We start from the raw sequence: 27221 nt of genomic DNA, 5'->3' as shown, positions 1-27221 counted from the left end.
ATCCACGAGGAGAGTGGAGACTGGACTTCCCGACGGCATGGAGCGAAGGAGCCGCTGCCAGGGGCGGAGGAGTGCCCTGCCGTCCCACAGAAACGCGGAGGGGTTCCTTTCCATTGAACTGCTTTACAATGTGCACAAAATGAGTGATAATACTGACCATTTCTGTGATGTGGCATCAAGTAAGACTCTTTTACACTTCCACAGCAACATTGACGTTCTGTTCAGAACAATGTTCAACATGGTTTTCATGATGAACTGTATATTATGTTGTTAGCCAACAAGACAAAAGCTGCCAAGATCTTTTTGGCACAAACTGAATAAAGACTCAGACAAACGCATCTGTGAGTCAAGACAGTCAGAGGGCAAATGACTTTCACAGATGTTCGGTTTGCATCGAGACGAGGAAGATTCAATTTGTCAAAAGATGATATGCTTGATGATTTTCACTTTCTCAGCAGTGCCAGCTACTCAAGCACATAATAATCGCTCTCAGCGTAACGAGGCCTCGGGACACGACGACCATATGCAGGTCCTACAGGAGCAGAGCTGTACGAGTGAAAACTAATGAAGTTCTCACCTTCTAGACAGGTGTCCTTCAGAGAAACACTCAACATCTAATTTTCTTTGCAAAGAATATTGATGTTCATCCTCACTGGATATCATACGCTGTCCTTGAAACAGCCCTGACTCACTAAGACAAAATATTACATTGTATTTCATTTAGTCGATTCTTAGAGTTGTGAATGAGGTACAAAATGCTTGTGAATGTCATACAGTGTGGGAGAGACAGTTTATTAGGTTGGAATAGATTTCTGGGTTGTTGTGAACGATCAGATCTGAGCAGTCATGGTCTTTACTATTTGAGTCTTATGGATGAACTTTAGGAATATACATCAATATGACTGAAATGCTACAATTTTCAACTCTAAACACACATATATACACACACACGCATACACACACTCAGTCACACACACACATACATACAGTCACACACACACATCCACTCACACACACACATACACTCATTCACACACACATACATACATACATTCACACACACACATACACACACATACACACAAAAACACCTACACATGCACACATACACACACTCACACAAACACATACACTCACTCACACACACATATACACACTCACACCCACACATACACACACACGCATACACACACTCACACAAACACACACATATACACTCACACCCACACATACACTCACATACACACTCACGCACATACACACTCACACGCACGCATACACTCACACATATATACTCACATACACACATACAGTCACACATACACTCTCACACACTCACACATACACTCACACTCACATACACACACTCACACTCACACACACATACACTCACTCACACACATACACTCACACTCACACACATATACACACACATACACACTCACACGCATGCATACACTCACACATATATACACTCACACTCACACATACACACACTCACACACACACATATACACTCACACACATATACACACACATATACACTCACACACATATACACTCACACACATATACACACACATACACACTCACACGCATGCATACACTCACACATATATACACTCACACACTCACATACAGTCACACACACTCACACATACACACACTCACACACACATTCACTCACTCACACACATATACACTCACACACATACACACTCACACTCACACGCATGCATACACTCACACATATATACACTCACACACACATACAGTCACACATACACTCACACACACACACTCACACATACACACACTCACACACACATATACACACACATACACTCACACTACACACACACATACACACTCACACGCATGCATACACTCACACATATATACACTCACATACACACATACAGTCACACATACACTCACACACACTCACACATACACTCACACTCACACACACATACACTCACTCACACACATATACACTCACACTCACACACATATACACACACATACACACTCACACGCATGCATACACTCACACATATATACACTCACACACTCACATACACACATACAGTCACACATACACTCTCACACACACACACTCACACATACACACACACATACACTCACTCACACACATATACACTCACACACATATACACACACATACACACTCACACGCATGCATACACTCACACATATATACACTCACACACACATACACACATACAGTCACACATACACTCTCACACACACACACTCACACATACACACACTCACACACACACATACACTCACTCACACACATATACACTCACACTCACACATATACACACACATACACACTCACACGCATGCATACACTCACACATATATACACTCACACACTCACATACACACATACAGTCACACATACACTCTCACACACACACACTCACACATACACTCACTCACACACACATACACACACATACACACTCACACGCATGCATACACTCACACATATATACACTCACACACACATACACAATACAGTCACACATACACTCTCACACACACACACTCACACACACACACACTCACACACTCACACACATATACACTCACACACATATACACACACATACACACTCACACGCATGCATACACTCACACATATATACACTCACATACACACATACAGTCACACATACACTCTCACACACACACACTCACACATACACATATACACACACACTCACACACATACACACTCACACGCATGCATACACTCTCACACACACACACTCACTCACACACATATACACTCACACTCACACACATACACACTCACACGCATGCATACACTCTCACACTCACACACACACACACACTCACTCACACACACACTCACATACACACACACTCACACACACACACTCACTCACACACACACTCACATACACACACACTCACATACACATACACTCACACACTCACTCACACACACACTCACATACACACACACTCACATACACATACACTCACACACTCACTCACACACACACTCACATATACACACACTCACTCACACACACACTCACATATACACACACTCACTCACACACTCACATACACACACACTCACTCACACACACACTCACATACACACACACTCACATACACACACACACTCACACATAGAACTGAACAGAAGTGTGAGAAGAACGAGATGTAACACACACCTGGTTTAACAGGTATTTCTGGTCTCTATATCAGTTTTACTGAATTGTGCATTTCATTCTGCTGGTTTGACAAATCTAAACTAGTTATTGTACGAACTTGAGTTTGGAGATTTTTCACAATCCCTAAACCAACATCAATCTGTCTGTCTGTCTGTCTATATGTCTGTCTGTGTTTGTCTACTGTATCTGTCTATCTGTCAGTTTATCTGTCTGTCATCTATCTTTCCATCCTTCTGTGTGTCTGTCTGTCTCTCTACCTGTGTGTCTGTCTGTCTGTCTCTCTACCTGTGTGTCTGTCTGTCTGTCTCTCTACCTGTGTGTCTGTCTGTCTCTCTACCTGTGTGTCTGTCTGTCTGTCTCTCTACCTGTGTGTCTGTCTGTCTGTCTCTCTACCTGTGTGTCTGTCTGTCTCTCTACCTGTGTGTCTGTCTGTCCACGATTCAAAGCGTTGATGAACTTTCATGTTCTAATTGTAAAAACATTTTCCCCAGTTTTAAAGATTAAAACCGAATATTGAATTTCATGAAATACAACAGCCTCAGTCTTTTCTTTTCCTTTTTGTCTTCTGTCTGATCGTCTTTTAAACCTGCGCCTCTCGACGCCTCATCCATGAAAACAGTCGTGCGCGGTGATGTCATACTCACATATGTAATAATACTCGCGACCCGGTCGAAACTCAAACCCCAGTGAGAATGGCGTGAAGAGCTGGAACTTCTCCGAGAACTTGAGCGGGCCGTTGGGCGAGTTGGGTCGGTTACACTCCCACCGTTTAAACCCCTTCGCCGTGTGATCACACGTACTGTAGCCGTCATAGTTGACCATGTAGAGGACGTAGCGCTCTGTTCTCTCCTCTGGTACTGTGTCCTCATAGTGCGGACAGTAGACGTCCAGATAGTCGTTTATACAGACGTCGATGTGATAGTCGCCACGGTGAAACCTGCAGGAGACACGGAGATGAATTATGTCACTTATTGACCTGAAAACAACATGTTCAAGGACCCTTTTATGGTCGGGTACAACGGTAAGATTTTCAAGTAATGACCTCCGACTGACATCCAAACAAATGTTTGTCAAAGTGACACTATTTCTATGTTTCGTCACAGACCCCTTCATACACGCATCAAACAAGCTCATTCCTGGACGCATCTGCTGCTAAACAAGCATTTGTCAGGCAGAGAAATGGCCAGACTGGATGTTGTAGGGAGTTTGAAATAAAATGCTCCACTCTTGAATTTTGACGCAAACACTAACGAGACTGTTGGAATGTGACAGTAACCTCCATCCACCTTTCGCACTATTTTATTATCGACAAAGTGAAAATGTTTTTTTCATAATTTTATGCTTTTTTCGTTGTTAATTAATTTTTTTAATTTAATACTTTTTTAGTTTGGTAAATAATTTTTTTTAATTTAATTCTTTTTTCGTTTGGTAAATTAATTTTTTTAATTTAATAAATTTTTCGTTTGGTAAATTAATTTTTTTAATTTAATACTTTTTTTGTTTGGTAAATTAATTTTTTTAATTTAATAAATTTTTTGTTTGGTAAATTAATTTTTTTAATTTAATACTTTTTTTGTTTGGTAAATTAATTTTTTTAATTTAATACTTTTTTGTTTGGTAAATTTATTTTTTTAATTTAATACTTTTTTTGTTTGGTAAATTAATTTTTTAATTTAATACTTTTTTCGTTTGGTAAATTAATTTTTTTAATTTAATACTTTTTTTGTTTGGTAAATTTATTTTTAATTTAATACTTTTTTCGTTTGGTAATTTTTTGTTTTAATACTTTTTTCTTTTGGTAATTTTTGTATTTTATTTAATGCTTTTTTCGTTTGGTAAATTTATTTTTTTAATTTAATACTTTTTTCGTTTGGTAAATACATTTTTTTAATTTAATAAATTTTTCGTTTGGTAAATTAATTTTTTTAATTTAATACTTTTTTGTTTGGTAAATAAATTTTTTTAATTTAATAAATTTTTTGTTTGGTAAATTAATTTTTTAATTTAATACTTTTTTGTTTGGTAAATTAATTTTTTAATTTAATACTTTTTCGTTTGGTAAATTTATTTTTTTAATTTAATACTTTTTTGTTTGGTAAATTAATTTTTTAATTTAATACTTTTTTCATTTGGTAAATTAATTTGTTTTAATTTAATACTTTTTCTGTTTGGTAATTTTGTATTTTATTTAATTCTTTTTCGTTTGGTAATTTTTGTATTTTATTTAATTCTTTTTTCGTTTGGTAATTTTTTTTTTTAATTTAATACTTTTTTCGTTTGGTAAATTTATTTTTTTAATTTAATACTTTTTTCGTTTGGTAAATAAATTTTTTTAATTTAATACTTTTTTTGTTTGGTAAATTAATTTTTTTAATTTAATACTTTTTTTGTTTGGTAAATTTATTTTTTTAATTTAATACTTTTTTTGTTTGTGAAATTAATTTTTTTAATTTAATACTTTTTTTGTTTGGTAAATTAATTTTTTTAATTTAATACTTTTTTCGTTTGGTAAATTAATTTTTTTAATTTAATACTTTTTTGTTTGGTAAATTTATTTTTAATTTAATACTTTTTTCGTTTGGTAATTTTTTGTTTTAATTTAATACTTTTTTCTTTTGGTAATTTTTGTATTTTATTTAATAGTTTTTTCGTTTGGTAATTTTTTTAACTTAATGCTTTTTTTTTTCATTAGGTAATTTTTGTATTTTTATTTTATACTTTTTTTGGTTTGACTAAACAATAATTTAATAAAATTGGGCTGTAAGTGTTAAAAAAAATATATATATATATATGTTTTTCTCCAGTATTGTGTATTTATTTTTAATTTAAAACATCTTTGCACACAGAAATGATATATTTTATTGTTTGTGGGCTAATTCCATTTTGAATAGTGTGGAAAAGCAACTTTAATAAATAAACGGATGGATACAGCGATTAATTTAATCACAAACAGTGTTCATTCATTTGTTCAATGTGCACAAAATATTTGTGTTGCACTCCTGGAAGTGTCACATGTGCAGATCGGCTCTATATGTCGTAAGATCAATCCATAATCACATACAATAAATTAACTTTCAATACTGTCGTCATGGCAACACAGGTTAACGATTGGGGCAATTGACAATTTTATCAACAAAAAGTGTTTCCAAAACAGTTTTTCGCGACATTTGATGTATCGACAGAGTTTACAGAGTTAAACGGAGAAATATGATGTCGACATTTGTGACATTTTAGCGATATTGTGCGTTTCCATCCGCTTTATTTTGATCCTGGATTGAAACGTTGTTAGTGACGGAGCCTAAATCATTTCAATCTTTGCCTCAAATCATAAATTGAAAGTGTTGTGCATTTGACATTAACATAACTCACCAACAATTGGCTAAAATCAGTACAGCAATATCATTTTGTTTAATGTTAATTCATATACATATATATATATATATATATATTTAAGCAATGCAAAACAAGTATTAAACAGGTGACACACATTGAGCTTCTTGGCATGGATGGTCTAATCTGAATATATATAAATATATTCAACAACAAAACTGTTTTCTAGACGCTTCCAAACACTGCGGCCATGATGAGGTTTATGTGTGTGCGCTGAAAACATTAAGATATACCCTCTCCTTCGATTACTGCTTTTTTTTTTAAAGTAAATTAAGACAGATAATAATCCTCTTCACAATTAAAGCATGCTTCATTAACGACCACTCTCTCACCCTCAGCATGAGTCGTAATGAAACTGGATGTTTTAGAAGGTGTAAACAGCGAGGGCAAACTGATGCTACCCCACAATTAACACATGAGCTCGTTTATCAACAAGACAGACTGAACCGAGAGCCTCAGTTAATGCCACGACTCGATGTGCTTTAGTGTTTCTTACAAATGCTGTCATCTTTATTTTGCTTTATCATCAACAAATGAATTATTTATATAACTTATGTCATTATTTCTACAGTAGAAAATACTATTTAAGAATGAAAAGTTATGTGTACTGTAATTAGTTTTACAGCTGCAAAAAAGATCATTAGATGTTTAAGTGTACACATAAAAGTACCATGTAAATTCCATGTTTTTGGACAGTTACCATAGTAATGCCATGTTTTTTGGACAGTTACCATAGTAATACCATGTTTTTTGGACACAAGCCTTGGTTATACCATGTTTTTTGGACAGTTACCATAGTAATACCATGTTTTTTGGACACAAGCCTTGGTTATACCATGTTTTTTGGACAGTTACCATAGTAATGCCATGTTTTTTGGACAGTTACCATAGTAATGCCATGTTTTTTGGACAGTTACCATAGTAATGCCATTTTCTTTGGACAGTTACATAGTAATACCATGTTTTTTGGACACAAGCCTTGGTTATACCATGTTTTTTGGACAGTTACCATAGTAATGCCATGTTTTTTGGACAGTTACCATAGTAATACCATGTTTTTTGGACACAAGCCTTGGTTATACCATGTTTTTTGGACAGTTACCATAGTAATGCCATGTTTTTTGGACAGTTACCATAGTAATACCATGTTTTTTGGACACAAGCCTTGGTTATACCATGTTTTTTGGACAGTTACCGTAGTAATGCCATGTTTTTTGGACAGTTACCATAGTAATGCCATGTTTTTTGGACAGTTACCATAGTAATACCATGTTTTTTGGACAGTTACCATAGTAATACCATGCTTTTTGGACAGTTACTATAGTAATACCATGTTTTTTGGACAGTTACCATAGTAATACCATGTTTTTTGGACTGTTACCATAATAATACCATGTTTTTTGGATATTTACTATGGTAATACCATATTTTTTGGACACAAGCCTTGGTTATACCATGTTTTTTGGACAGTTACCATAGTAATACCATGTTTTTTGGACAGTTACCATAGTAATACCATGTTTTTTGGACAGTTACCATAGTAATGCCATGTTTTTTGGACAGTTACCATAGTAATACCATGTTTTTTGGACTGTTACCATAGTAATGCCATGTTTTTTGGACAGTTACCATAGTAATACCATGTTTTTTGGACTGTTACCATAGTAATGCCATGTTTTTTGGACTGTTACCATAGTAATGCCATGTTTTTTGGACAGTTACCATAGTAATGCCATGTTTTTTGGACAGTTACCATAGTAATACCATGTTTTTTGGACACAAGCCTTGGTTATACCATGTTTTTTGGACAGTTACCATAGTAATGCCATGTTTTTTGGACAGTTACCATAGTAATGCCATTTTCTTTGGACTGTTACCATAATAATAATACCATGTTTTTTGGATATTTACTATGGTAATACCATATTTTTTGGACACAAGCCTTGGTTATACCATGTGTTTTTGGACAGTTACCATAGTAATACCACGTTTTTGGACACATGCCTTGGTAATATATTTCTTATTTGGGATATGTACCATGGTTATACCACGTTTTTGGACACGTACTATGGTAATATCATATTTTTTGGTATGCATGCCTTGGTAAAACCATGTTTTTTGGAAATGTACCAATGGTTATGCTATGTACGTATGGTATTACCATATTTTTTGGACACATGCCTTGGTAATACATTTTTTTTTTTAGGAAATTAACATGGTTATACCAGGTTTATTGGACATGTACTACGGTAATATAATGTGTTTTGGACACATGCCTTGGTAATCCCGTGTTTTTTAGATATGTACCATGGTTACACAGTTTTTTTGGTCATGTTCCAATGTTATGCCATGTTATTTGGATGCATGCCTTGGTTATAACATGGTTTTTGGATAGTTAGCATAGTAATACCATGTTATTTGGTCATGTACTATGGTTATACAATGTTGTTTGGACACATGCCTTGGTAATAACATGGTTGTTTTATATGTACTATGGTAATACAATGTTTTTGGACACATGTAATACCATGTTTTTCTTTTTTGTGCCATTCATACTTTAGAAGTACTGAAATGTCCTATTGTCTTTTGGACTTTTAAAAACAGTATTTCAATAGAAATAAATGAACATCACCAGCTTTTTCTCTTGTCTCGGCTTTAAAGAAAGAATGCAGAGTTTAATTGCTTACAAAGCAAATATTCACTAGACACTCATTCAATAGATTTCACGCCAAGAATGGCAGGAATAAAGACAAATTGTTGAAATTGAATATGACTTTGTTGCAGATGAGTTATAATAGAGTTGGTGTATTTCTTTTGAAACCCCAGGACTCTGAATATTATTCATATTAGGAATGTCTGTGTACGGTCTAGCGAGGTTTGAATATGTTTAATTTGTTACTGATATCACACCGTCTGCCTATAAATTTCACATTTACACAATGATTTCCAAGAACCCATGTGGCAGTTTTGGGGACTTTGTAAATTCTATTCTGTTCCTGTCTTTCATCAAGAAATATTGTCTGGAACAAGCACAAGGGTACAGACACAAATCACCATTGTGTCCAAGTTATTGTGCTAAAAGTAATAATCTGGGGTTTAACTCAATTTAATGGGATAGTTCGCCCAAAAATGTAAATTCAGTCATTGTTTACTCACCCCAGTGTTGTTGTAACCCTACATGACTTTCTTTCTTGTTCTGAACACAAAGGTTGAAATTGTGAATAAATGTTGTGCTCAGTGATGTCACAATGGCAGTTTATGGTGAAACCTCTTCAAGCTTCAAAAGAACACAAATGTATAATTCAGAAGTCTAATTAATTATTCATGAGACTCATGTCCCTCAAAGTCCATATCCTTGATGCTCATCTTGATAAATTCAACGAGAACATGGGAGGAATACCAAGGACAGTATAACGAGAACCCTAAACTTAACCCTAACCCATGATGGGAGACAACATTTGGGGGCTGATTCGTGGAAGCAAATGTAATACAGTCTATGGTGATGTTAGGTGCTTCAACTGGCTTCAAAAAACCAAAGCAGAGTCTCTGGTCTTCACAGGAGTGACATCTCACATCTTCCGTGTTTTGAATGAAATCGAATGGAGGTCTAATTTTTAGAGTTATAAAGCTGCGTACACACTGCCAGCGACATTGCGCGCGACAGCGACTCCATCCCATTCATTTTCAATGAGAGCACAGCGACTTCCGGCAACGTGAGCTGTCGCGACCGTTGGCGACTAGATATGGGCATGTCCAGTGATGCAACAAAGTTGAGACAAGTTCAACTTTATTCAAATGAAGAGCGACTAACGGAAGTGACAGCCAATAGGAGAGAAGACGGGAGAGCTCACGTGATCCTTCTCTCTCTCTCTCTCTCTCTCTCAGCTCCTGCAGTAACGGAAAGATGGATGAAAGGCTAATCCTTGCTGTTAGCAATTTTCCAGCGCTCTATGATATGGATATGGTATATCCAGCCGCAGCTCTTCCTCCAGCCGCTGGTACTCGCCGTGCTGACTCCGAGATTGAATGGTTTTGTGGACCCAGACAGACCGGCGTTTGCGTTTTCGCCGCAGATAAACAGCCGCTATGGCAAACTTGTTTCTCGCTCATCTTTGATATAAAGCATTTTATGTACTGATTCCATTTATATTTAGTCTTTTCACTCCAAAATGTTTGCTTTTGGCGCCAAGAAAAGCGATTCGCTGTCAACAGCAATGGAATGTCATTTATAAATGTTACTAGGCAACCAGTAGTGGGAACGCCCACTAGCGACTTCACTGCCAGCCACTGGCGACCTGCAGCGACAAATTCACTGGCAGTGTGAACGCAGCTTAACTTGACATTGCGTCTTTTAAAAGCAGCATGAGATTGGGGTTCTGGGTATCTCCGCGAGTATTGACGCTGACTATCACCCCTGGAGTTGCGAGTTTGAATTCAGGGTGTGCTGAGTGACTCCAGTCAGGTCTCCTTAGCAACCAAATTGGCCCGGTTGCTAGGGAAGGTAGAGTCACATGGGGTAACCTCCTCGTGGTCGCTATAATAAGGTTCTCGCTCTCAGTGGGGCGTGTGGTGAGTTGTGCGTGGATGCCGCAGGGAATAGCGTGAAGCCTCCAAACGTGCTACGTCTCCATGGTAACGCGTTCAACAAGCCACGTGATAAGATGCGTGGATTGAAGGACTGAGAGTCATGGTCCGCCACCCCTGATTGAGTCACTACCCCACCACGAGGACTTAGAGCGCATTGGGAATTGTGCATTCCAAATTGGGGAGAGTCAAAGCCGTTTATCTAGTGCAGAAAAACATTTAAATCCAGATATGCACATGAAGGTGTCCCGTGTAAGCCAACTTTGCTGTGGATGAACCTCTCATGACAAGCCCGCATCTCTCTCTCCTCTTCACCTGTGTGGCTGACTGTGAGCATTAGTGGGCGGGGCCAACAGTGCAATGACGAAAAACAGGCGTTGATGTCTTGCTGAAGAGGCAAGATGTACTTATGCAGATGCATTTAGTCCTTGTGACATCACAAGTTCTACAAATTCCAAACTGGCTGTTTCTAGAGAATAGTTTAAATAAATGCTGATAAGTAGGAAGTTTGCGGTTCTGACACTTACTGTATGTTTTTATAGTGCAATGACCTCTTATATGTCAAAAGATCAAGGAAAATTTGAGTCCTCACGTCATGACCCCTTTAAGTCAGTTGCCAGAGTTATTTTTCCATTGTCTGGTTGTAAACAGCTCAGTGTCATGCTTAATGGAAGGTTTACGGACGGCCCTTGACCTTCATGACCTCTATCGGCTGGAAAACAACACATCCTGAAAAACCACTCTGCACAACCAGCAGGAAAAGTCCTTGATGCTTTGGAAATATGAAAGGGAATGATTTAAAACTGGGAATGTATGGAAGGCTAATTCTCAAATTAAAATAATTACACTTCTTTGCTCTGCTCCAGCTGTCTGGGAGTTGTGTTGTGGTGGAAACGCGGATCTGGCCCGGATCCGCTCTGTAATCATTGAGGGGACTTGCCCAACTTTACTGATTAAACTGATTAAAAACGCAGAGAAGCTCAAAGATGCAGCAGTCCTATTTACAACTTTCTCTATTTCTTTGGCACTGTTCCGAACGGAGAACTAGGGATGTGCACGCATAGTCGACATTCAGTTAACCGTTCGACGCGCCACTATAGTTATTCTACACGTCCAATAGAGGTCTCCAAACCGAACTCGACGAGTTCTGACCATCCGTCTGGTTTTCCAGCCAGGTTTGGCTCATGTTTCCAAGTATAGGGCGAGTAAGGGGCTGTTCAATCATGCCTTTGTGTGCGCTGGCCCCTGGACGGATGTTAAATCTGTTTTCTCTTTCAGTGTCTCGCACAGTATCGCCACATTATTAGACACCAAGTAAAGATAAAAATCGTGTTTGATTCGTTGTGAAAAATATCGATAACTTAGGATCAATCCGCCCATTCCTAAATGGCAAAGGTCAGAATATTATTCACACAACTTTATTATTTAAACCCTGTATTATGTTTAAGTTCCTCATAACACCCCAGTGTTATTTTGGGCCTTGCCTCAATTGTCCAACCTTCAACACGTCATTCCTGCATTAATCCGCAGATTTTAGGACACAAGTTTCTCGGCCTTCATTTTATCATCAGCAATCCATACAGAACGTGTTCACTCATCTCATATAGTGTAGATCCCTCAATTCCCCAAGGACCAATAGCTACCAGGAATTCGGAAGTCCACACCGACCCCCTTCCCATGAAAAGCAGCGGGATCTGTGACAGAATGCATCAACAGCCTGTCTTTATATCATCAAGCGTATATAACACACATCTGCACCTGTTCTCGTTCCAGAAGGCCAGCGCAATATGAGAAACAGCTGCATTCAATAAACACTAATGCTCTCGCGGCACAGGTAATATGTGGAATTGGAGAGGTCTGATCGTAAGTTGTTTTCCAGTCCAGCAGGACGGTTTTGAGATGGTTGGCTATGTGGCAGTCGCCCAGCGGGCGTATTGAGTTCTCATTAGATCTGAGATGGCAAATGCAGCTGTATTTCCATCACTGATAGAATGTGTAGAAGAGATCTGCTGATGGTTTGATGGACCATCGTCTCACCTGCTTCTGCAATACAAGAGCAGTCGGCAGATGCTCTACACATGTTTCTCTCTCTGTCTATCTGGTTCTGCTGCAAACCTCCCTGCCAAAAACCCACGAGGTGATTCTGGAGTTCTGAAAGTGTCTTGGAAGAGAAAGTGTGAGTGAGCTGAAATAGAAAATGTGGCCGGAACCCAATCCACATCTTGCATTCATGCTCAGCAATATACTTTTCAAACTGTAGCTCCGCCATGACGGTAGCTGACAAAGAAAACTCATCGTAGAAGCGAACAGTCCACAGTAATCTCTCTACAGCACCTCTTGGACTCAAGATGGCGCCGAGTATGGCTGCTGCGTTGCGAGCTCCGTTACAACACTGCGGTTTATTGTTTGTTTTGTTTACAGTTCTTTGTTTTTTTGTCTTGGATGTTGTCTGCCTTATTGTTTACTTACAGACAAACGCTTTTGGACATTAGTTCTACAATCACACATCGAAAACCGGACTTCAAATTCCTTAATGCCGACTCGCTGTTTACAAACACGCCGGGCGGAGCCCTTTGTCTGTGCTGCTCGGCCGCTGAAACGCAGAAGGAAAAGAGGAAAACGAGCCGGCGTTCTCATCAGAGTAAGACGTCGCGGCAAATCGACTCCCGCTACCCAGTATACTACTGGCAAATGTTCAGTCTCTGGACAACAAACTCTGCGAGCTGAGAGCCGGATCTCTTTCCAACGAGAGACGAGGGACTGCTGCGCTATGTGCCTTACAGAAACCTGGCTGTCTACGGAGATTCCAGACTCGCCATCGAAATCACGGGCTTTTCCGTGCACCGAGCGGACAGAGCGAAAGACCTCTCTGGTAAAAGCAGAGGTGGTGGTGTATGTTTTATGATCAACAAATCATGGTGTGATCAGAGGAACGTACATTTCATCAAGTCTTTTTGCTCTCCTGATCTGGAATATCTCATGCTTCTGTGTCGACTCATTCTGGCTGCCGAGGGAATTCACAGCTGTTATCATCACAGCTGTGTACATCCCCCGCAGTTCGACACAGACCGGGCACTCAGGGAACTGTATGGGTGTATAAGTGAGCAGGAAACCAAGCACCCTGAGGCTGCGCTCATTGTTGCCGGGACTTTAACAAAGCCAACTTCAAAGCAATCGCCCCAAAATACCACCAACACATAAAGTTCAACACACGAGGGGACCGGGTTTTGGATCATTGTTACTCTCCTTCCGGAAGGCTACAAATCCTCCCCCGCCTCCATTTGGCAATCGGACCATTCTTCCGTTCTGCTTCTGCCCGCTTACAGGCAGAAACTGAAACAGGAAGCACCCACCCTCAGAACGATCCAGTGCTGGTCGGACCAATCAGACTCTGGCGCTACAAGACTGTTTTGATCACGCTGACTGGGAGATGTTCCGTCCGCTTCTGATGACGATATCGAGGTTTACGCTGACAGCGTAACGTGTTTCATCAGGAAGTGCGAGAGGACGCTTGTTCCACCAAAACTATACGGATATACCCCAACCAGAAACCATGGGTTAACGGCGATGTTTGCGCTGCACTCACCGCGCGGACCTCCGCTTTAATTCTCCTAACACGGAGGAGCGTGAACAAGCCAGTTATGCCCTCCGTGAACACTATCAGTGCAGCTAAACGCCAGTACAGGCACAAGCTTGAAGGCCAGTTCAACACCACTGACTCTAGAAGTATGTGGCAGGAATTAACACAATCACGGACTACAAGCGGAATAAAGTCTCCGCCATGAACACCGCTGCATCTCTCCCGGACGAACTTAATACATTTTATGCTCGCTTTGAGGACAGTAACACCGCCTCGCGGAGAGAGCACTCGCTGCTGACGCTACAGAGGTTGATTCACTCTCCGTCTCTGTTGTGGATGTAACCCGATCATTCCGACGGGTGAACATCCGTGAAGCCGCTGGTCCAGACGGCATTCCGGCCGCGCCATCAGAGCGTGCGCGAATCAACTGGCTGGTGTTTTTACGGACATTTTCAATCTGTCCCTCTCCCTGTCTGTAGTCCCCACATGCTTCAAAACATCAACCATTGTGCCTGTACCGAAGCAAGCTATAATCACATGCTTAAATGACTGGCGCCCTGTTGCTCTGACCCCCATCATCAGCAAATGCTTCGAGAGGTTAATCAGAGATCACATCTGCTCTGTTCTGCCCCCTCTTTGGACCCATTGCAGTTTGCCTACCGCAACAACCGCTCCACTGATGATGCCATTGCATCTACAATACACACTGCTCTCTCCCACCTGGAAAAAAGGAACACATATGTGAGAATGCTGTTTGTAGACTACAGCTCAGCATTCAACACCATAGTGCCCTCCAAGCTTGATGAGAAACTCCGGCTCTGGGCTTAAACAGCTCGCTGTGCAGCTGGATCCTGGATTTCCTGTCAGGCAGACGCCAGGTGGTTAGAATGGGCAGCAACACCTCCTCATCACTGACCCTCAACACTGGAGCCCCGCAGGGCTGTGTTCTCAGCCCACTCCTGTATTCCCTGTACACACATGACTGTGTGGCAACACATAGCTCCAATGCCATCATTAAGTTTGCTGACGATACGACGGTGGTAGGTCTGATCACTGACAATGATGAAAGAGCCTACAGAGAGGAGGTGCACACTCTGACACGCTGGTGTCAGGAGCACAACCTCTCCCTCAACGCCAGTAAAACCAAGGAGCTTGTTGTGGACTTCAGGAAGAAAGACGGAGAACACAGCCCCATCACCATCAATGGAGCACCGTGGAGAGAGTCAGCAGCTTCAAGTTCCTCGGTGTCCACATTACTGAGGAACTCACATGGTCCGGCCCACACTGAGGCCGCTGTGAAGAAGGCTCACCAGCCTCTTCTTCCTGAGACGGCTGAGGAAGTTTGGAATGAACCACCACATCCTCACACGGTTCTACACCAGCACTGTAGAGAGCATCCTGACTGGCTGCATCACCGCCTGGTACGGCAATAGCACCGCAGACAACTGCAAAGCCCTGCAAAGGGTGGTGCTAACTGCCAGGAACATCATCGGAGGTGAGCTTCCTCCCTCCAGGACATATACACCAGGCGTGTGTGAAAAAGCTCGGAGGATCATCAGAGACTCCAGTCACCCAAGTCATGGGCTGTTCTCACTGCTACCATCAGGCAGGCGGTATCGCAGCATCAGGACCCGCACCAGCCGACTACATGATAGCTTTTTCCCCAAGCAATCAGACTGTTGAACTCTTGATCTATCAGGATCAATAATTAGCACTGCACTTTATTAATCTATAATCTCACACTGGACTGTCAACATATTCTCCTCAATACAACTGCTATATATATATATATACACATATATATTTCATATACTCCCACTTATTGTATTGTATTGTATATTCTGTTCTATATTCTGCATTGTATATAATTATTGTGTTGTGTAAGTATGTGTACATCTGATTTGTAAATTGTTTTGTGTAAGTATGTGTACATTTGATATGTAAATTGTTTTGTGTAAGTATGTTGTTTATTGTAATTGGTATATGTCTCGTCACTGTCATGACTGCTATGTTGCTCGGAACTGCACACAAGAATTTCACCTACTGTTGCACTTGTGTACATGGTAGTGTGACAATAAAGTGATTTGATTTGATTTGATTTGATTGTGACGACGCTGAGAATGCAACGCCTGCTTGTGCTGTGTAAAAGATTGCAGTCTAGCTAGAAGCAACGCCATTCACATACGTTTCTGACTTTAGTCTAATTTTCATCGCCATTTTTCCCTGTTAGTGTTGTAAAAAGTATAGAGGAGTAAAGTAAAAAGTAGAGGAACCAAAGCTCTAACAGCAGCTTTTAAATGAATGAACATGAAAGTGAAGTTATAACGAACGTTGAAGTAAATGACTTGAACAAGACGTTAATGCTTGGCAAAAACGTTACAAAAGTGCCTGTGTGGTAATAACACAGGTCTATGACGTAGTACTTTTCCAAAACTGCCTTACTACAATTCTACATACTCAAAAGTATGTACACTATCAGTCACTACCTACTCAGTCTTTATTATTACTATTTTAAGCATAGTAGTAAATAATAGGAAAGTCATCAAAAAGATGGGACCCACTTTATATTAGGTGGCTTTAACTACTATGTACTTAAACATTTGATACAATGTACTTATTATGTATACATGTTGTTGTATTTAATTACATTTGTAGTTAAGCTGTTAGCTTTACCCCTAACCCAACCCTTACCCCAATACCTAACTCTAACCCCTAATCCTAACCCAACACTTACCCCAATACCTAACTCTAACCCCTTATCCTAACTCTAACCCTTACCCCAATACCTAACTCTAACCCCTTATCCTAACTCTAACCCTTACCCCAATACCTAACTCTAACCCCTTATCCTAACTCTAACCCCTTATCCTAACCCAACACTTACCCCAATACCTAACTCTAACCCCTTATCCTAACCCAACACTTACCCCAATACCTAACTCTAACCCCTTATCCTAACTCTAACCCTTACCCCAATACCTAACTCTAACCCCTTATCCTAACTCTAACCCTTACCCCAATACCTAACTCTAACCCCTTATCCTAACCCAACACTTACCCCAATACCTAACTCTAACCCCTTATCCTAACCCAACACTTACCCCAATACCTAACTCTAACCCCTAATCCTAACCCAACACTTACCCCAATACCTAACTCTAACCCCTAATCCTAACCCAACACTTACCCCAATACCTGACTCTAAACCCTAATCCTAACCCAACACTTACCCCAGTACCTAACTCTAACCCCTAATCCTAACCCAACACTTACCCCAATACCTAACTCTAACCCCTTATCCTAACCCAACACTTACCCCAATACCTAACTCTAACCCCTAATCCTAACCCAACACTTACCCCAATACCTAACTCTAACCCCTTATCCTAACTCTAACCCTTTCCCCAATACCTAACTCTAACCCTTACCCCAATACCTAACTCTAACCCCTTATCCTAACTCTAACCCTTTCCCCAATACCTAACTCTAACCCTTACCCCAATACCTAACTCTAACCCCTTATCCTAACCCAACACGTACCCCAATACCTAACTCTAACCCCTTATCCTAACCCAACCTGTACCCCAATACCTAACTCTAACCCCTAATCCTAACCCAACACTTACCCCAATACCTAACTCTAACCCCTTATCCTAACCCTTACCCCAATACCTAACTCTAACCCCTTATCCTAACCCTTACCCCAATACCTAACTCTAACCCCTTATCCTAACTCTAACCCTTACCCCAATACCTAACTCTAACCCCTTATCCTAACCCTTACCCCAATACCTAACTCTAACCCCTTATCCTAACCCTTACCCCAATACCTAACTCTAACCCTTACCCCAATACCTAACTCTAACCCCTAATCCTAACCCAACACTTACCCCAATACCTAACTCTAACCCCTTATCCTAACTCTAACCCCTTATCCTAACACTTACCCCAATACCTAACTCTAACCCCTTATCCTAACTCTAACCCTTACCCCAATACCTAACTCTAACCCCTTATCCTAACCCTTACCCCAATACCTAACTATAACCCCTTATCCTAACCCTTACCCCAATACCTAACTCTAACCCCTTATCCTAACTCTAACCCTTACCCCAATACCTAACTCTAACCCCTTATCCTAACTCTAACCCTTACCCCAATACCTAACTCTAACCCCTAATCCTAACCCAACACTTACCCCAAAACCTAACTCTAACCCCTTATCCTAACCCTTACCTCAATACCTAACTCTAACCCCTTATCCTAACTCTAACCCTTTCCCCAATACCTAACTCTAACCCCTTATCCTAACTCTAACCCCTTATCCTAACCCAACACTTACCCCAATACCTAACTCTAACCCCTTATCCTAACTCTAACCCCTTATCCTAACCCAACACTTTCCCCAATACCTAACTCTAACCCTTACCCCAATACCTAACTCTAACCCCTTATCCTAACTCTAACCCTTACCCCAATACCTAACTCTAACCCCTTATCCTAACCCAACACTTACCCCAAAACCTAACTCTAACCCCTTATCCTAACCCTTACCTCAATACCTAACTCTAACCCCTTATCCTAACTCTAACCCTTTCCCCAATACCTAACTCTAACCCTTACCCCAATACCTAACTCTAACCCCTTATCCTAACTCTAACCCTTACCCCAATACCTAACTCTAACCCCTTATCCTAACTCTAACCCTTACCCCAATACCTAACTCTAACCCCTTATCCTAACTCTAACCCTTACCCCAATACCTAACTCTAACCCCTTATCCTAACCCTTACCCCAATACCTAACTCTAACCCCTTATCCTAACCCTTACCCCAATACCTAACTCTAACCCTTTCCACAATACCTAACTCTAACCCCTTATCCTAACCCACCTAAATATTGGGGTGGTGTTCTAACATTTTCTCCCCAATTTTGAATGCCCAAAGTCCTTGTGGTGACGTAGTGAGTCGCCTCAATCCGGGTGGTGTTGCCTCCGCATCTGAGACCACCAATCCGTGACTTGTTGAGTGAGTTACCACGGAGACCTAGTGCATGTGAAGGCTTCACGCTATTCTCTGCGGCATCCACGCACGTCTCACCACATGCCCCACGAGAATGAGAACCACATCATAGCGACCACGAGGAGGTTACCCCATGTGACTCTACCCTCCCTAGCAACTGGGTAAATTTGGTTGCTAAGGAGACCTGGCTGGAGTCACTCGGCACACCCTGAATTCAAACTCACGACTCCAGGTGTGATAGTCAGCATCAATACTCGCTGAGATACACAGACCCCGCCACAATTCTTTATATGAAGTGTAAAGTGTAATCTGATTATAAAGTAATTAGTTACTATAATTTAATAACTTTTTTAGTCCAAAAAGTAGTGTAACAGATAAGAGTTACTGACTTTCATCTGTTAATTGCTTTTAAACAAATTACTTGGGTAACATATATTTCTTAAATAGTATATATATATATTTTAGAGTACATCTCTTGTGTTTTTTATGACAGCTGACGGGACAAAAACAACTAAAAAGGAGGAAATGTCCATTTTATTTTCTGTAAAGAAATTGCTTAAAGTAGTTTAAAAGTAAAGCACTTAGTAATGTGATTACCTTTCCTATGAAGTAATCACTAAAGTAATCAGATTAATTTGTAGCGGATTACTATTTTTGTGTAACTTAATCAACACTGTTTACATCCAAAGAAACATACGTTCATAGTCTGACAGCTTGTGTACTTTCTCATCTCCAGTAAAGCACACAGAGGAGTATAAATTGGGATACGGCCTGAGATAAGGTTTGTGAATCTCCAGATGTGACCAGCTTTGAGTGTTTGGGGTCATGAGGACAAGACTAGGCCTCTCCTCGTCCATCATTAAAATAGTTTGTTAACGAGGTTCATTCCCGCTCACACACACACACAAATGCATCTGACGCTCACAGTGATCAGAACGACCTGCAGAGATCTGCACAAGCAAACATCTGCAATTATGAAACGGCGTTAACGACGGTGCGGAGGTGGGTCTGGTTTACACATGAGGCGGCTGTTCCTCTGATAAGTCATTTCTCTGAGGTCACACAGAGTTCGTCTCCCCGCAGCGATGCACATTTACTGCCGATTAAAATCAACAAGTCATCGTTCAGGAAAACTCGCTCCGTCTGCTCACCTCCGGCTTGGAGAGCAAGTTTATTTTGTAAAGAAGACAAACGGATGGCCCCAGTGTAAACCGCGCTCCATCTTTATTAATACGTTTATACAACATATTCATTTATTCCGCCACAGGCTCGACAACTGGGATAAGCTTAAATGAGAACTACACGATAAGTAAACTTGTAATCAAACGCCTGAATGTCTTACATTCGTCTTTACGGGACATTTGTTTCCCTGTTTAATAGACTTGCAAAATGTACCCTGTTTTGAGAGGTAAGGATTTGCATTATGTCATTTAAATCCAAATCAACAGTGTTGGGCTGGTTGGGTTTATTCCCCCAATCTCAGTCACCATTCACTTTCAATGCATCTTTCAATGGCGACTGAGGCAAAAATTCAGCCTAAAGATCTCCATGTGTATGAAACAACATGAGGGTCATTTAATAATGACAATTACAAATTTGGGGTGAACTGTGCATTTGAAGCATTTGGTTACTTTTAAAGGAATATTCCGGGTTCAATATAAGTTCAGCTCTGCACAAATGTGTGTTTCAGTGAGACACTTATACTGGAAGTCAATGGGGCAATTTTTGGAGGTTTAAAGGCAGAAATGTGACACTTATAATTGTATAAAAGCACTTGCATTCATTCTGTTCTGTTGCTGTAAAGTTGTTTAAATCATCATTTTTACAGTCGTTTTAGGGTTTTACTGTTAATGGCTTTGCATCGTCATGGCAACGAAGTTGTAAAATTGGTTATGACTTCCCACAGATGTGATTTTATGACCGTAAAATCATGTTAACACACATATTGTTTATGTCTTGTGTCTATACTTGTGAAACAGTATTTTAATGTTTACAGATTAAACCCCATTGACTTGCATTGGAAGTGTCTCACTGGAACATGGATTTGTGCATTTTTATTTTTTTTTAAATGTCAAAATCAAAATGATTTTTTGTGGCAAGCAACATTATGGGCTCTATTTCTGTGAGTGCGCAAAAAGCGACCGTGCACAACGTCTTATCCAATTTCCATGCCAGCGCAAAGCGCAAGTGGGCACGGATGGGAGTGTTTGCGCTATTGTGGGTGCAGGTGTGCCAACTGTGTGTACTGTATGTTAATGAAGTGACACAAAGAGAAATAAGCCATTGCACGAAGACGTTTCAATGCCACCTCTTAAAGTACAAAACATCAAATTATGTCCCAATTTTTCAGGGGTAGTCGCTTGGCATTTGTGTTAATGGCCCACCCAGAATATTACAGATTATTTTTCGACTTCAAATATATATTTTCAAATAGGAAATAGAAAAATGCATAAATTCAGATTTATGAAAGTGTGAAAGTTAATTGGGGCAAATATTTTGCCCATCTATATTTATTGAGGCCCACCCAAATGTAATGCACTGGCCACACCCCCTGCTGCAAAATGGGCCCATGGACGATGGAGAGACTAAAATGTTACAATTTGATTAACATTATAGTTTTGTTCTGTTTAAAGTGTCATTTTGAATTTAGAATCATTTATTCACATATTTGAATTCATTTCAAATTATGTAGAATTGAAGAACGTTCAATACAATCACTGTCAACACTAGACATGATTTGTGTGTCAGCAGATGATAGTGATAAGGATTCAGTTAATTTTCAGGGGTTGGCAACCTGTGGCACGCATGCCAGCATTGGCACGTTGAGGGGTAATCACTGGCACACCAGTAATGGCGAGAGAGGAGTAAAGTATTTTATTTAAATATATTCCGCTCCTTCATTTCAATCTATATCTTGATGTAATCCTTCCTCATGATCACGTAGCACAAGGGTCTTCAACAGGGGGTCCTACCGGAGATGGTCCACAAATTATGGTTTGATTCACCTTGGTGGCATTTGTAATAATAAGCCAAACAGCTTATGCTAGTTTTATCTGGTCTGTTCAGCAGGGCAGCATTTATTTTATTCAATGGTTTGCAATGTAAACATCATGATGTATGCACATAAATACTATGCTAGCCTACCGTCCATGTTTTTATAGGCATGAAACGCAACACTCACATTGTAACGCAGAGGCGGCGGCAGCTGATTTTGCCGGGGCTTCAGCCCTGAATGTTTTGATTGTAGCCCCGAATGTATTTTAAATAGTTGACTGACAATTATGAAACCGGCCAATAGCCTATGTAAACCCCCGAAATCATAAGTTGCCTTATGTCATTGTGCTTTGGCTTTGCACATACTGCATACAGCCTGTAAAAATAGACATAGGCATAATCTAGCCTATAGAATAAGTTTCTTTGCTGTCGGTAGCCTATGGGCGACTCCGTTTCTTCCTCTCTGTTGAATATGCAGCAGGTAGGGGAGGAGCTGACATCAACTTACGTTACTTAGTGGCGAGTTAACAGCAGTTAGCAGGAAAGACAGCAAAAATTAAGCAAATAAGGCTTCTAAAATTTCCGAAAGCAGTCAGTGGGTAAGAATTCACATTTGTTTTTGTCCTTAAAGTCTAAAGCCTCTAGCCTCGTGGTTAGCGCAGTCGCCTCTCACGCCAGACACAGCAGTTCGTGTCCCGTTCGGAGCATAATTTTCTTGTTTATCAGGTGTTGTTTTCTCTAAGGATAACCAATAAGCATTAGCATAAAATGTATGTGTGACTTGTTTTGTGATATTAGTTTGTAGTAAATATACACTTTGAGGGTAGCAAAGATGTGCCAGAATCAGGCATGGAAACTGGTAACAATTAATCAGTCACTTTACTTTAGAGAAAGTTAAAAGTGAAACATTGTTTATCCCAATGATCCTAATGAAAGGATTTTGACAGATGTACATGGAGAATTATATACAGTTCGATGCCATGGTGTGTCAATGAACTTAGACTAAAGTCATTCATGTATTGCTTTAACTTAGGATCTTATACATCATTTTTACTATTTATGTCAAAAAATGTAAATTATTTATATAAAAAAATTTTTTTTACTTCACTTTACTCACTATAATATAACTCTTTTGTGATGACTTTGTTAATGTACATGACAATTCAAGAATCATGATAGATCTAAGAGCAATCCCACTGATCTGCTCTTCTTCAATGGTATTGGTCCACAATTTGACATATGTAGCACTTGATGAATTAGTTGTTTGAAGCTGATTTGCAATAAGTTATGTGCTGTATCTGTTCTTTTGCATCACAGATGATTCAGGGAGGAGAGAGGATGTTGAGGATAGTACTAGAGTGGAAGATTTAGGAACTGTAGAAACAGGCCCAGCCAGAGCAAAACTCAAAGAATAACCACTCACCAGCTTTGGACTACAGAAGTGGTTGCTAGTGTGAAAATAAAATTGTCTGAGCTAAGCCCCGGATGTCCTTCAATGCTGGAAACGCCTCTGTTGTAACGGGGGTCCCGGCTCCATCTCTACCCAACAAGTGGTGCTTGGTGTTTTCATCAGCTGAATGGGCGGCTAAACAAAAAGTTAAAATGTGAGTGTACCCAATAGACTCCTGCAGCGGGTACAAGCCATTCGCGCATCACAAGCCGGCAGCACCAGCGGCAGTAAACGTGCCCGCTTTGCTTCGGTCCAATCCATGCCAAAAATGTTGCCGACCCCTGTTCTAATTCACTGGACCTCAGAATGAAACTGCACATGACCCGTACCTATTTCGCATTGCATGGGTCACTGCACCAAACCCACTTGCGCCTAGACTTAGCTCTAGCATCCACGGAAACACCAAAACTCCATGTTCATGCCCGCTGATCTTTATGCTAATGACTAGCATTGCAATCAACGCTAGCACTCCTAAAATAGGGCCCTATGTCACTAATGCTGTTGATTGAGCAGAACTGTGATTGTTTAAAAGCCCCGTGTCAGGACACATGTTGGGATTTGTTCTTATATGTACAACCTGGTCTCATTGAATCATGTAACCATGGCTACAAGTTTGCAAAATGAATGTTTTCTCAGAAAGGAAGAAAGAAGGGAGCTCTGATGTCCTAGAGAGAGTTTGTGCTGTAGGACAATTGCAGTCGTCCTCAGAGCAGGTTTGGCCGACACAAGCTGTTCCCAGCGCGTGATGGAGCGTGTTCTTGCTGTGTCATTGAACCTGAGCCACGGTCTGCACTAATGACGCTTCAGGGTTTCAGTTTGAGCCTAGACTGATCAAGGATATCAGGAGCATTTGTGTCATAGATGCCGTGAAATATTTATCAGAGTTTCTTGAACACAAACCCACATGCAATGATGCATTCTGCCCGTCTCCACTTTATTATCCCGAGATGTTTATCAAACACACAGTAGAGATAACGTTGCACGAGGTGCCATTTATATGCCACCCATATAGATACATCTGGCAATACTGTATCCACTCTTTTGCATTTACAGTAATAACATCTCTCAAAGTGTAGTTCTGCACCGATGCTTTACGCATTTGAGTATTTATTATGAATGGTTACACAAACAGATCATATCAGAGGTTATAATAACCGCTTTTGACCTTCACATTATGCTCCACATCTCTTTCACTACAGTGACTGTTATTGTGCATTTTAAGCGGCAAAACAGGTGCACCTTAAAACTGCACTCACGGTGAATACAGCGCGCAACAACCCCCGGGGAACACAGGTTTTAATCTAAATAAAGAGGTGTTTAGATAGGACTGAGGAAGAATTAGTCACTGATTTTCAAGTTAGTCTCTAGAGTTTAATTGAGGCACTCAGTAGAGTAGATATCCACAAGCTTGTTACACACGTGAAATAATCAGTACTTGAGTTAATGATGTGTAAGTTATTCAGACATACATTAAAAATGCTATGCACACAAAACAAGTACTTGAATATCCATCTCAATGGGCTCTAATTTATTTACATTTTTCTTCTTCTGAAGGCTTAAAGTAAAAAGAATGCAAAGTCATGTAGTGGCCCGGAGACAGTAAAGACAAAAATAAATGAATTAAAGGATCATTTCAGCTAAATTTTAAATAAGATTTATATATATATATATATATATATATATATATATATATATATATATATATATATAAAATTAAAAGTTTAGAATAATTATTTAAAATAATAAATATATATATATTTTTTTAAATATACATTATTATGTTTATATAACTTTCAGCAGGCATACATAAATTAAATACAGTATATATCTATATATATATCGCAAATTACAATGCAAAAAAAATTATAATAATAATTTTGCATAATAATACATATATTATATACAGTATATATATATATATATATATATATATATATATATATATATATATATATATATATATGCAAATTGCAATGCAAAAAAATAAATAACATTTTGTATAATATATATATATTAAATACAGTATATATATATTGCAATGCAAAAAAAAATTATAATAATTTTGTATAATATATATATATATAATAATATAATACAGTATATATATATTATATACAGTATATATATATTAGCAAATAGCAATATTAATTTATTTTTTAAACAATAATAATAATAATTTTGCATAATATATATTATATACAGTATATATATAACTTTCAGCAGACATACACAAATTATATACAGTATATATATATATATATATATATATATATATATATATATATATTGCAAATTGCAATGCAAAACAAATAAATAAAAAATATATATATTTTGTCAAACCCTTGTATAGATTTATTAATGTTTATTGATTTAATGATTTATTAGTGTTTTCTTAAGTTAAAATATTTCATAATGCATGATTGTACTTTTAAATACTTTCAACCACATTTTGTTGAATGTTTGCATATGCACTTGTGCGATTTACATGAAGTTTACATTGACTGCGTTTGCATGGACACCAGAAAGCGTCTCATTATGAGAGAAAACAGCGTTCTAGTTCAGTAAGCAGCTTCCTTTACAGCAATGTAAATCACATATCACGACCTGCATGTGTTTAAAATTCAACTTTTTATCATCTCTGATTAACGTATTTGTCAATGAAGGACTTATTATGTTGGATGAAGAAAACACATTTTCAACATGTCAGTCAGACGAGCACTTCCTGTGTACGCAGCCAGAATGACCTGCAATGTGGACCAGACTACGCGAGACTAATCTAATGCTGGATCCCTCTCTCCCGAGGAGGCTTTATCCAGCTCGCACACAAATTAAAATCAATATCAGCCCGACACAATTAAGATAACTGAACGTCCACAAGAGAGCTGCAGAACTGATAACTGAGAGGATACAATCTTCTCGAAAACATCTCAAGAACATCTGCGTTGAAGGACATTTTCTCA

General features: G+C 39.3%; 1 protein-coding gene across 2 annotated transcripts in view; it reads right to left on the bottom strand.

Annotated features, from left to right (window-relative positions):
* The window catches only part of efna5b (ephrin-A5b), a 146635-nt gene that overhangs the window by 17674 nt on the left and 101740 nt on the right, over positions 1-27221 (bottom strand). For both annotated transcript variants that reach the window (XM_052109163.1, XM_052109162.1), the window contains exon 2: positions 3887-4179. In XM_052109163.1, coding sequence (XP_051965123.1) covers positions 3887-4179 — 293 coding nt within the window. The remainder of the gene's footprint in view (positions 1-3886; positions 4180-27221) is intronic.

Source organism: Xyrauchen texanus, chromosome 37 (genome assembly GCF_025860055.1).
Source record: "Xyrauchen texanus isolate HMW12.3.18 chromosome 37, RBS_HiC_50CHRs, whole genome shotgun sequence".
Classification (NCBI taxonomy): Eukaryota; Metazoa; Chordata; class Actinopteri; order Cypriniformes; family Catostomidae; genus Xyrauchen; species Xyrauchen texanus.
This window is presented reverse-complemented; position numbering and strand designations above follow the sequence as displayed.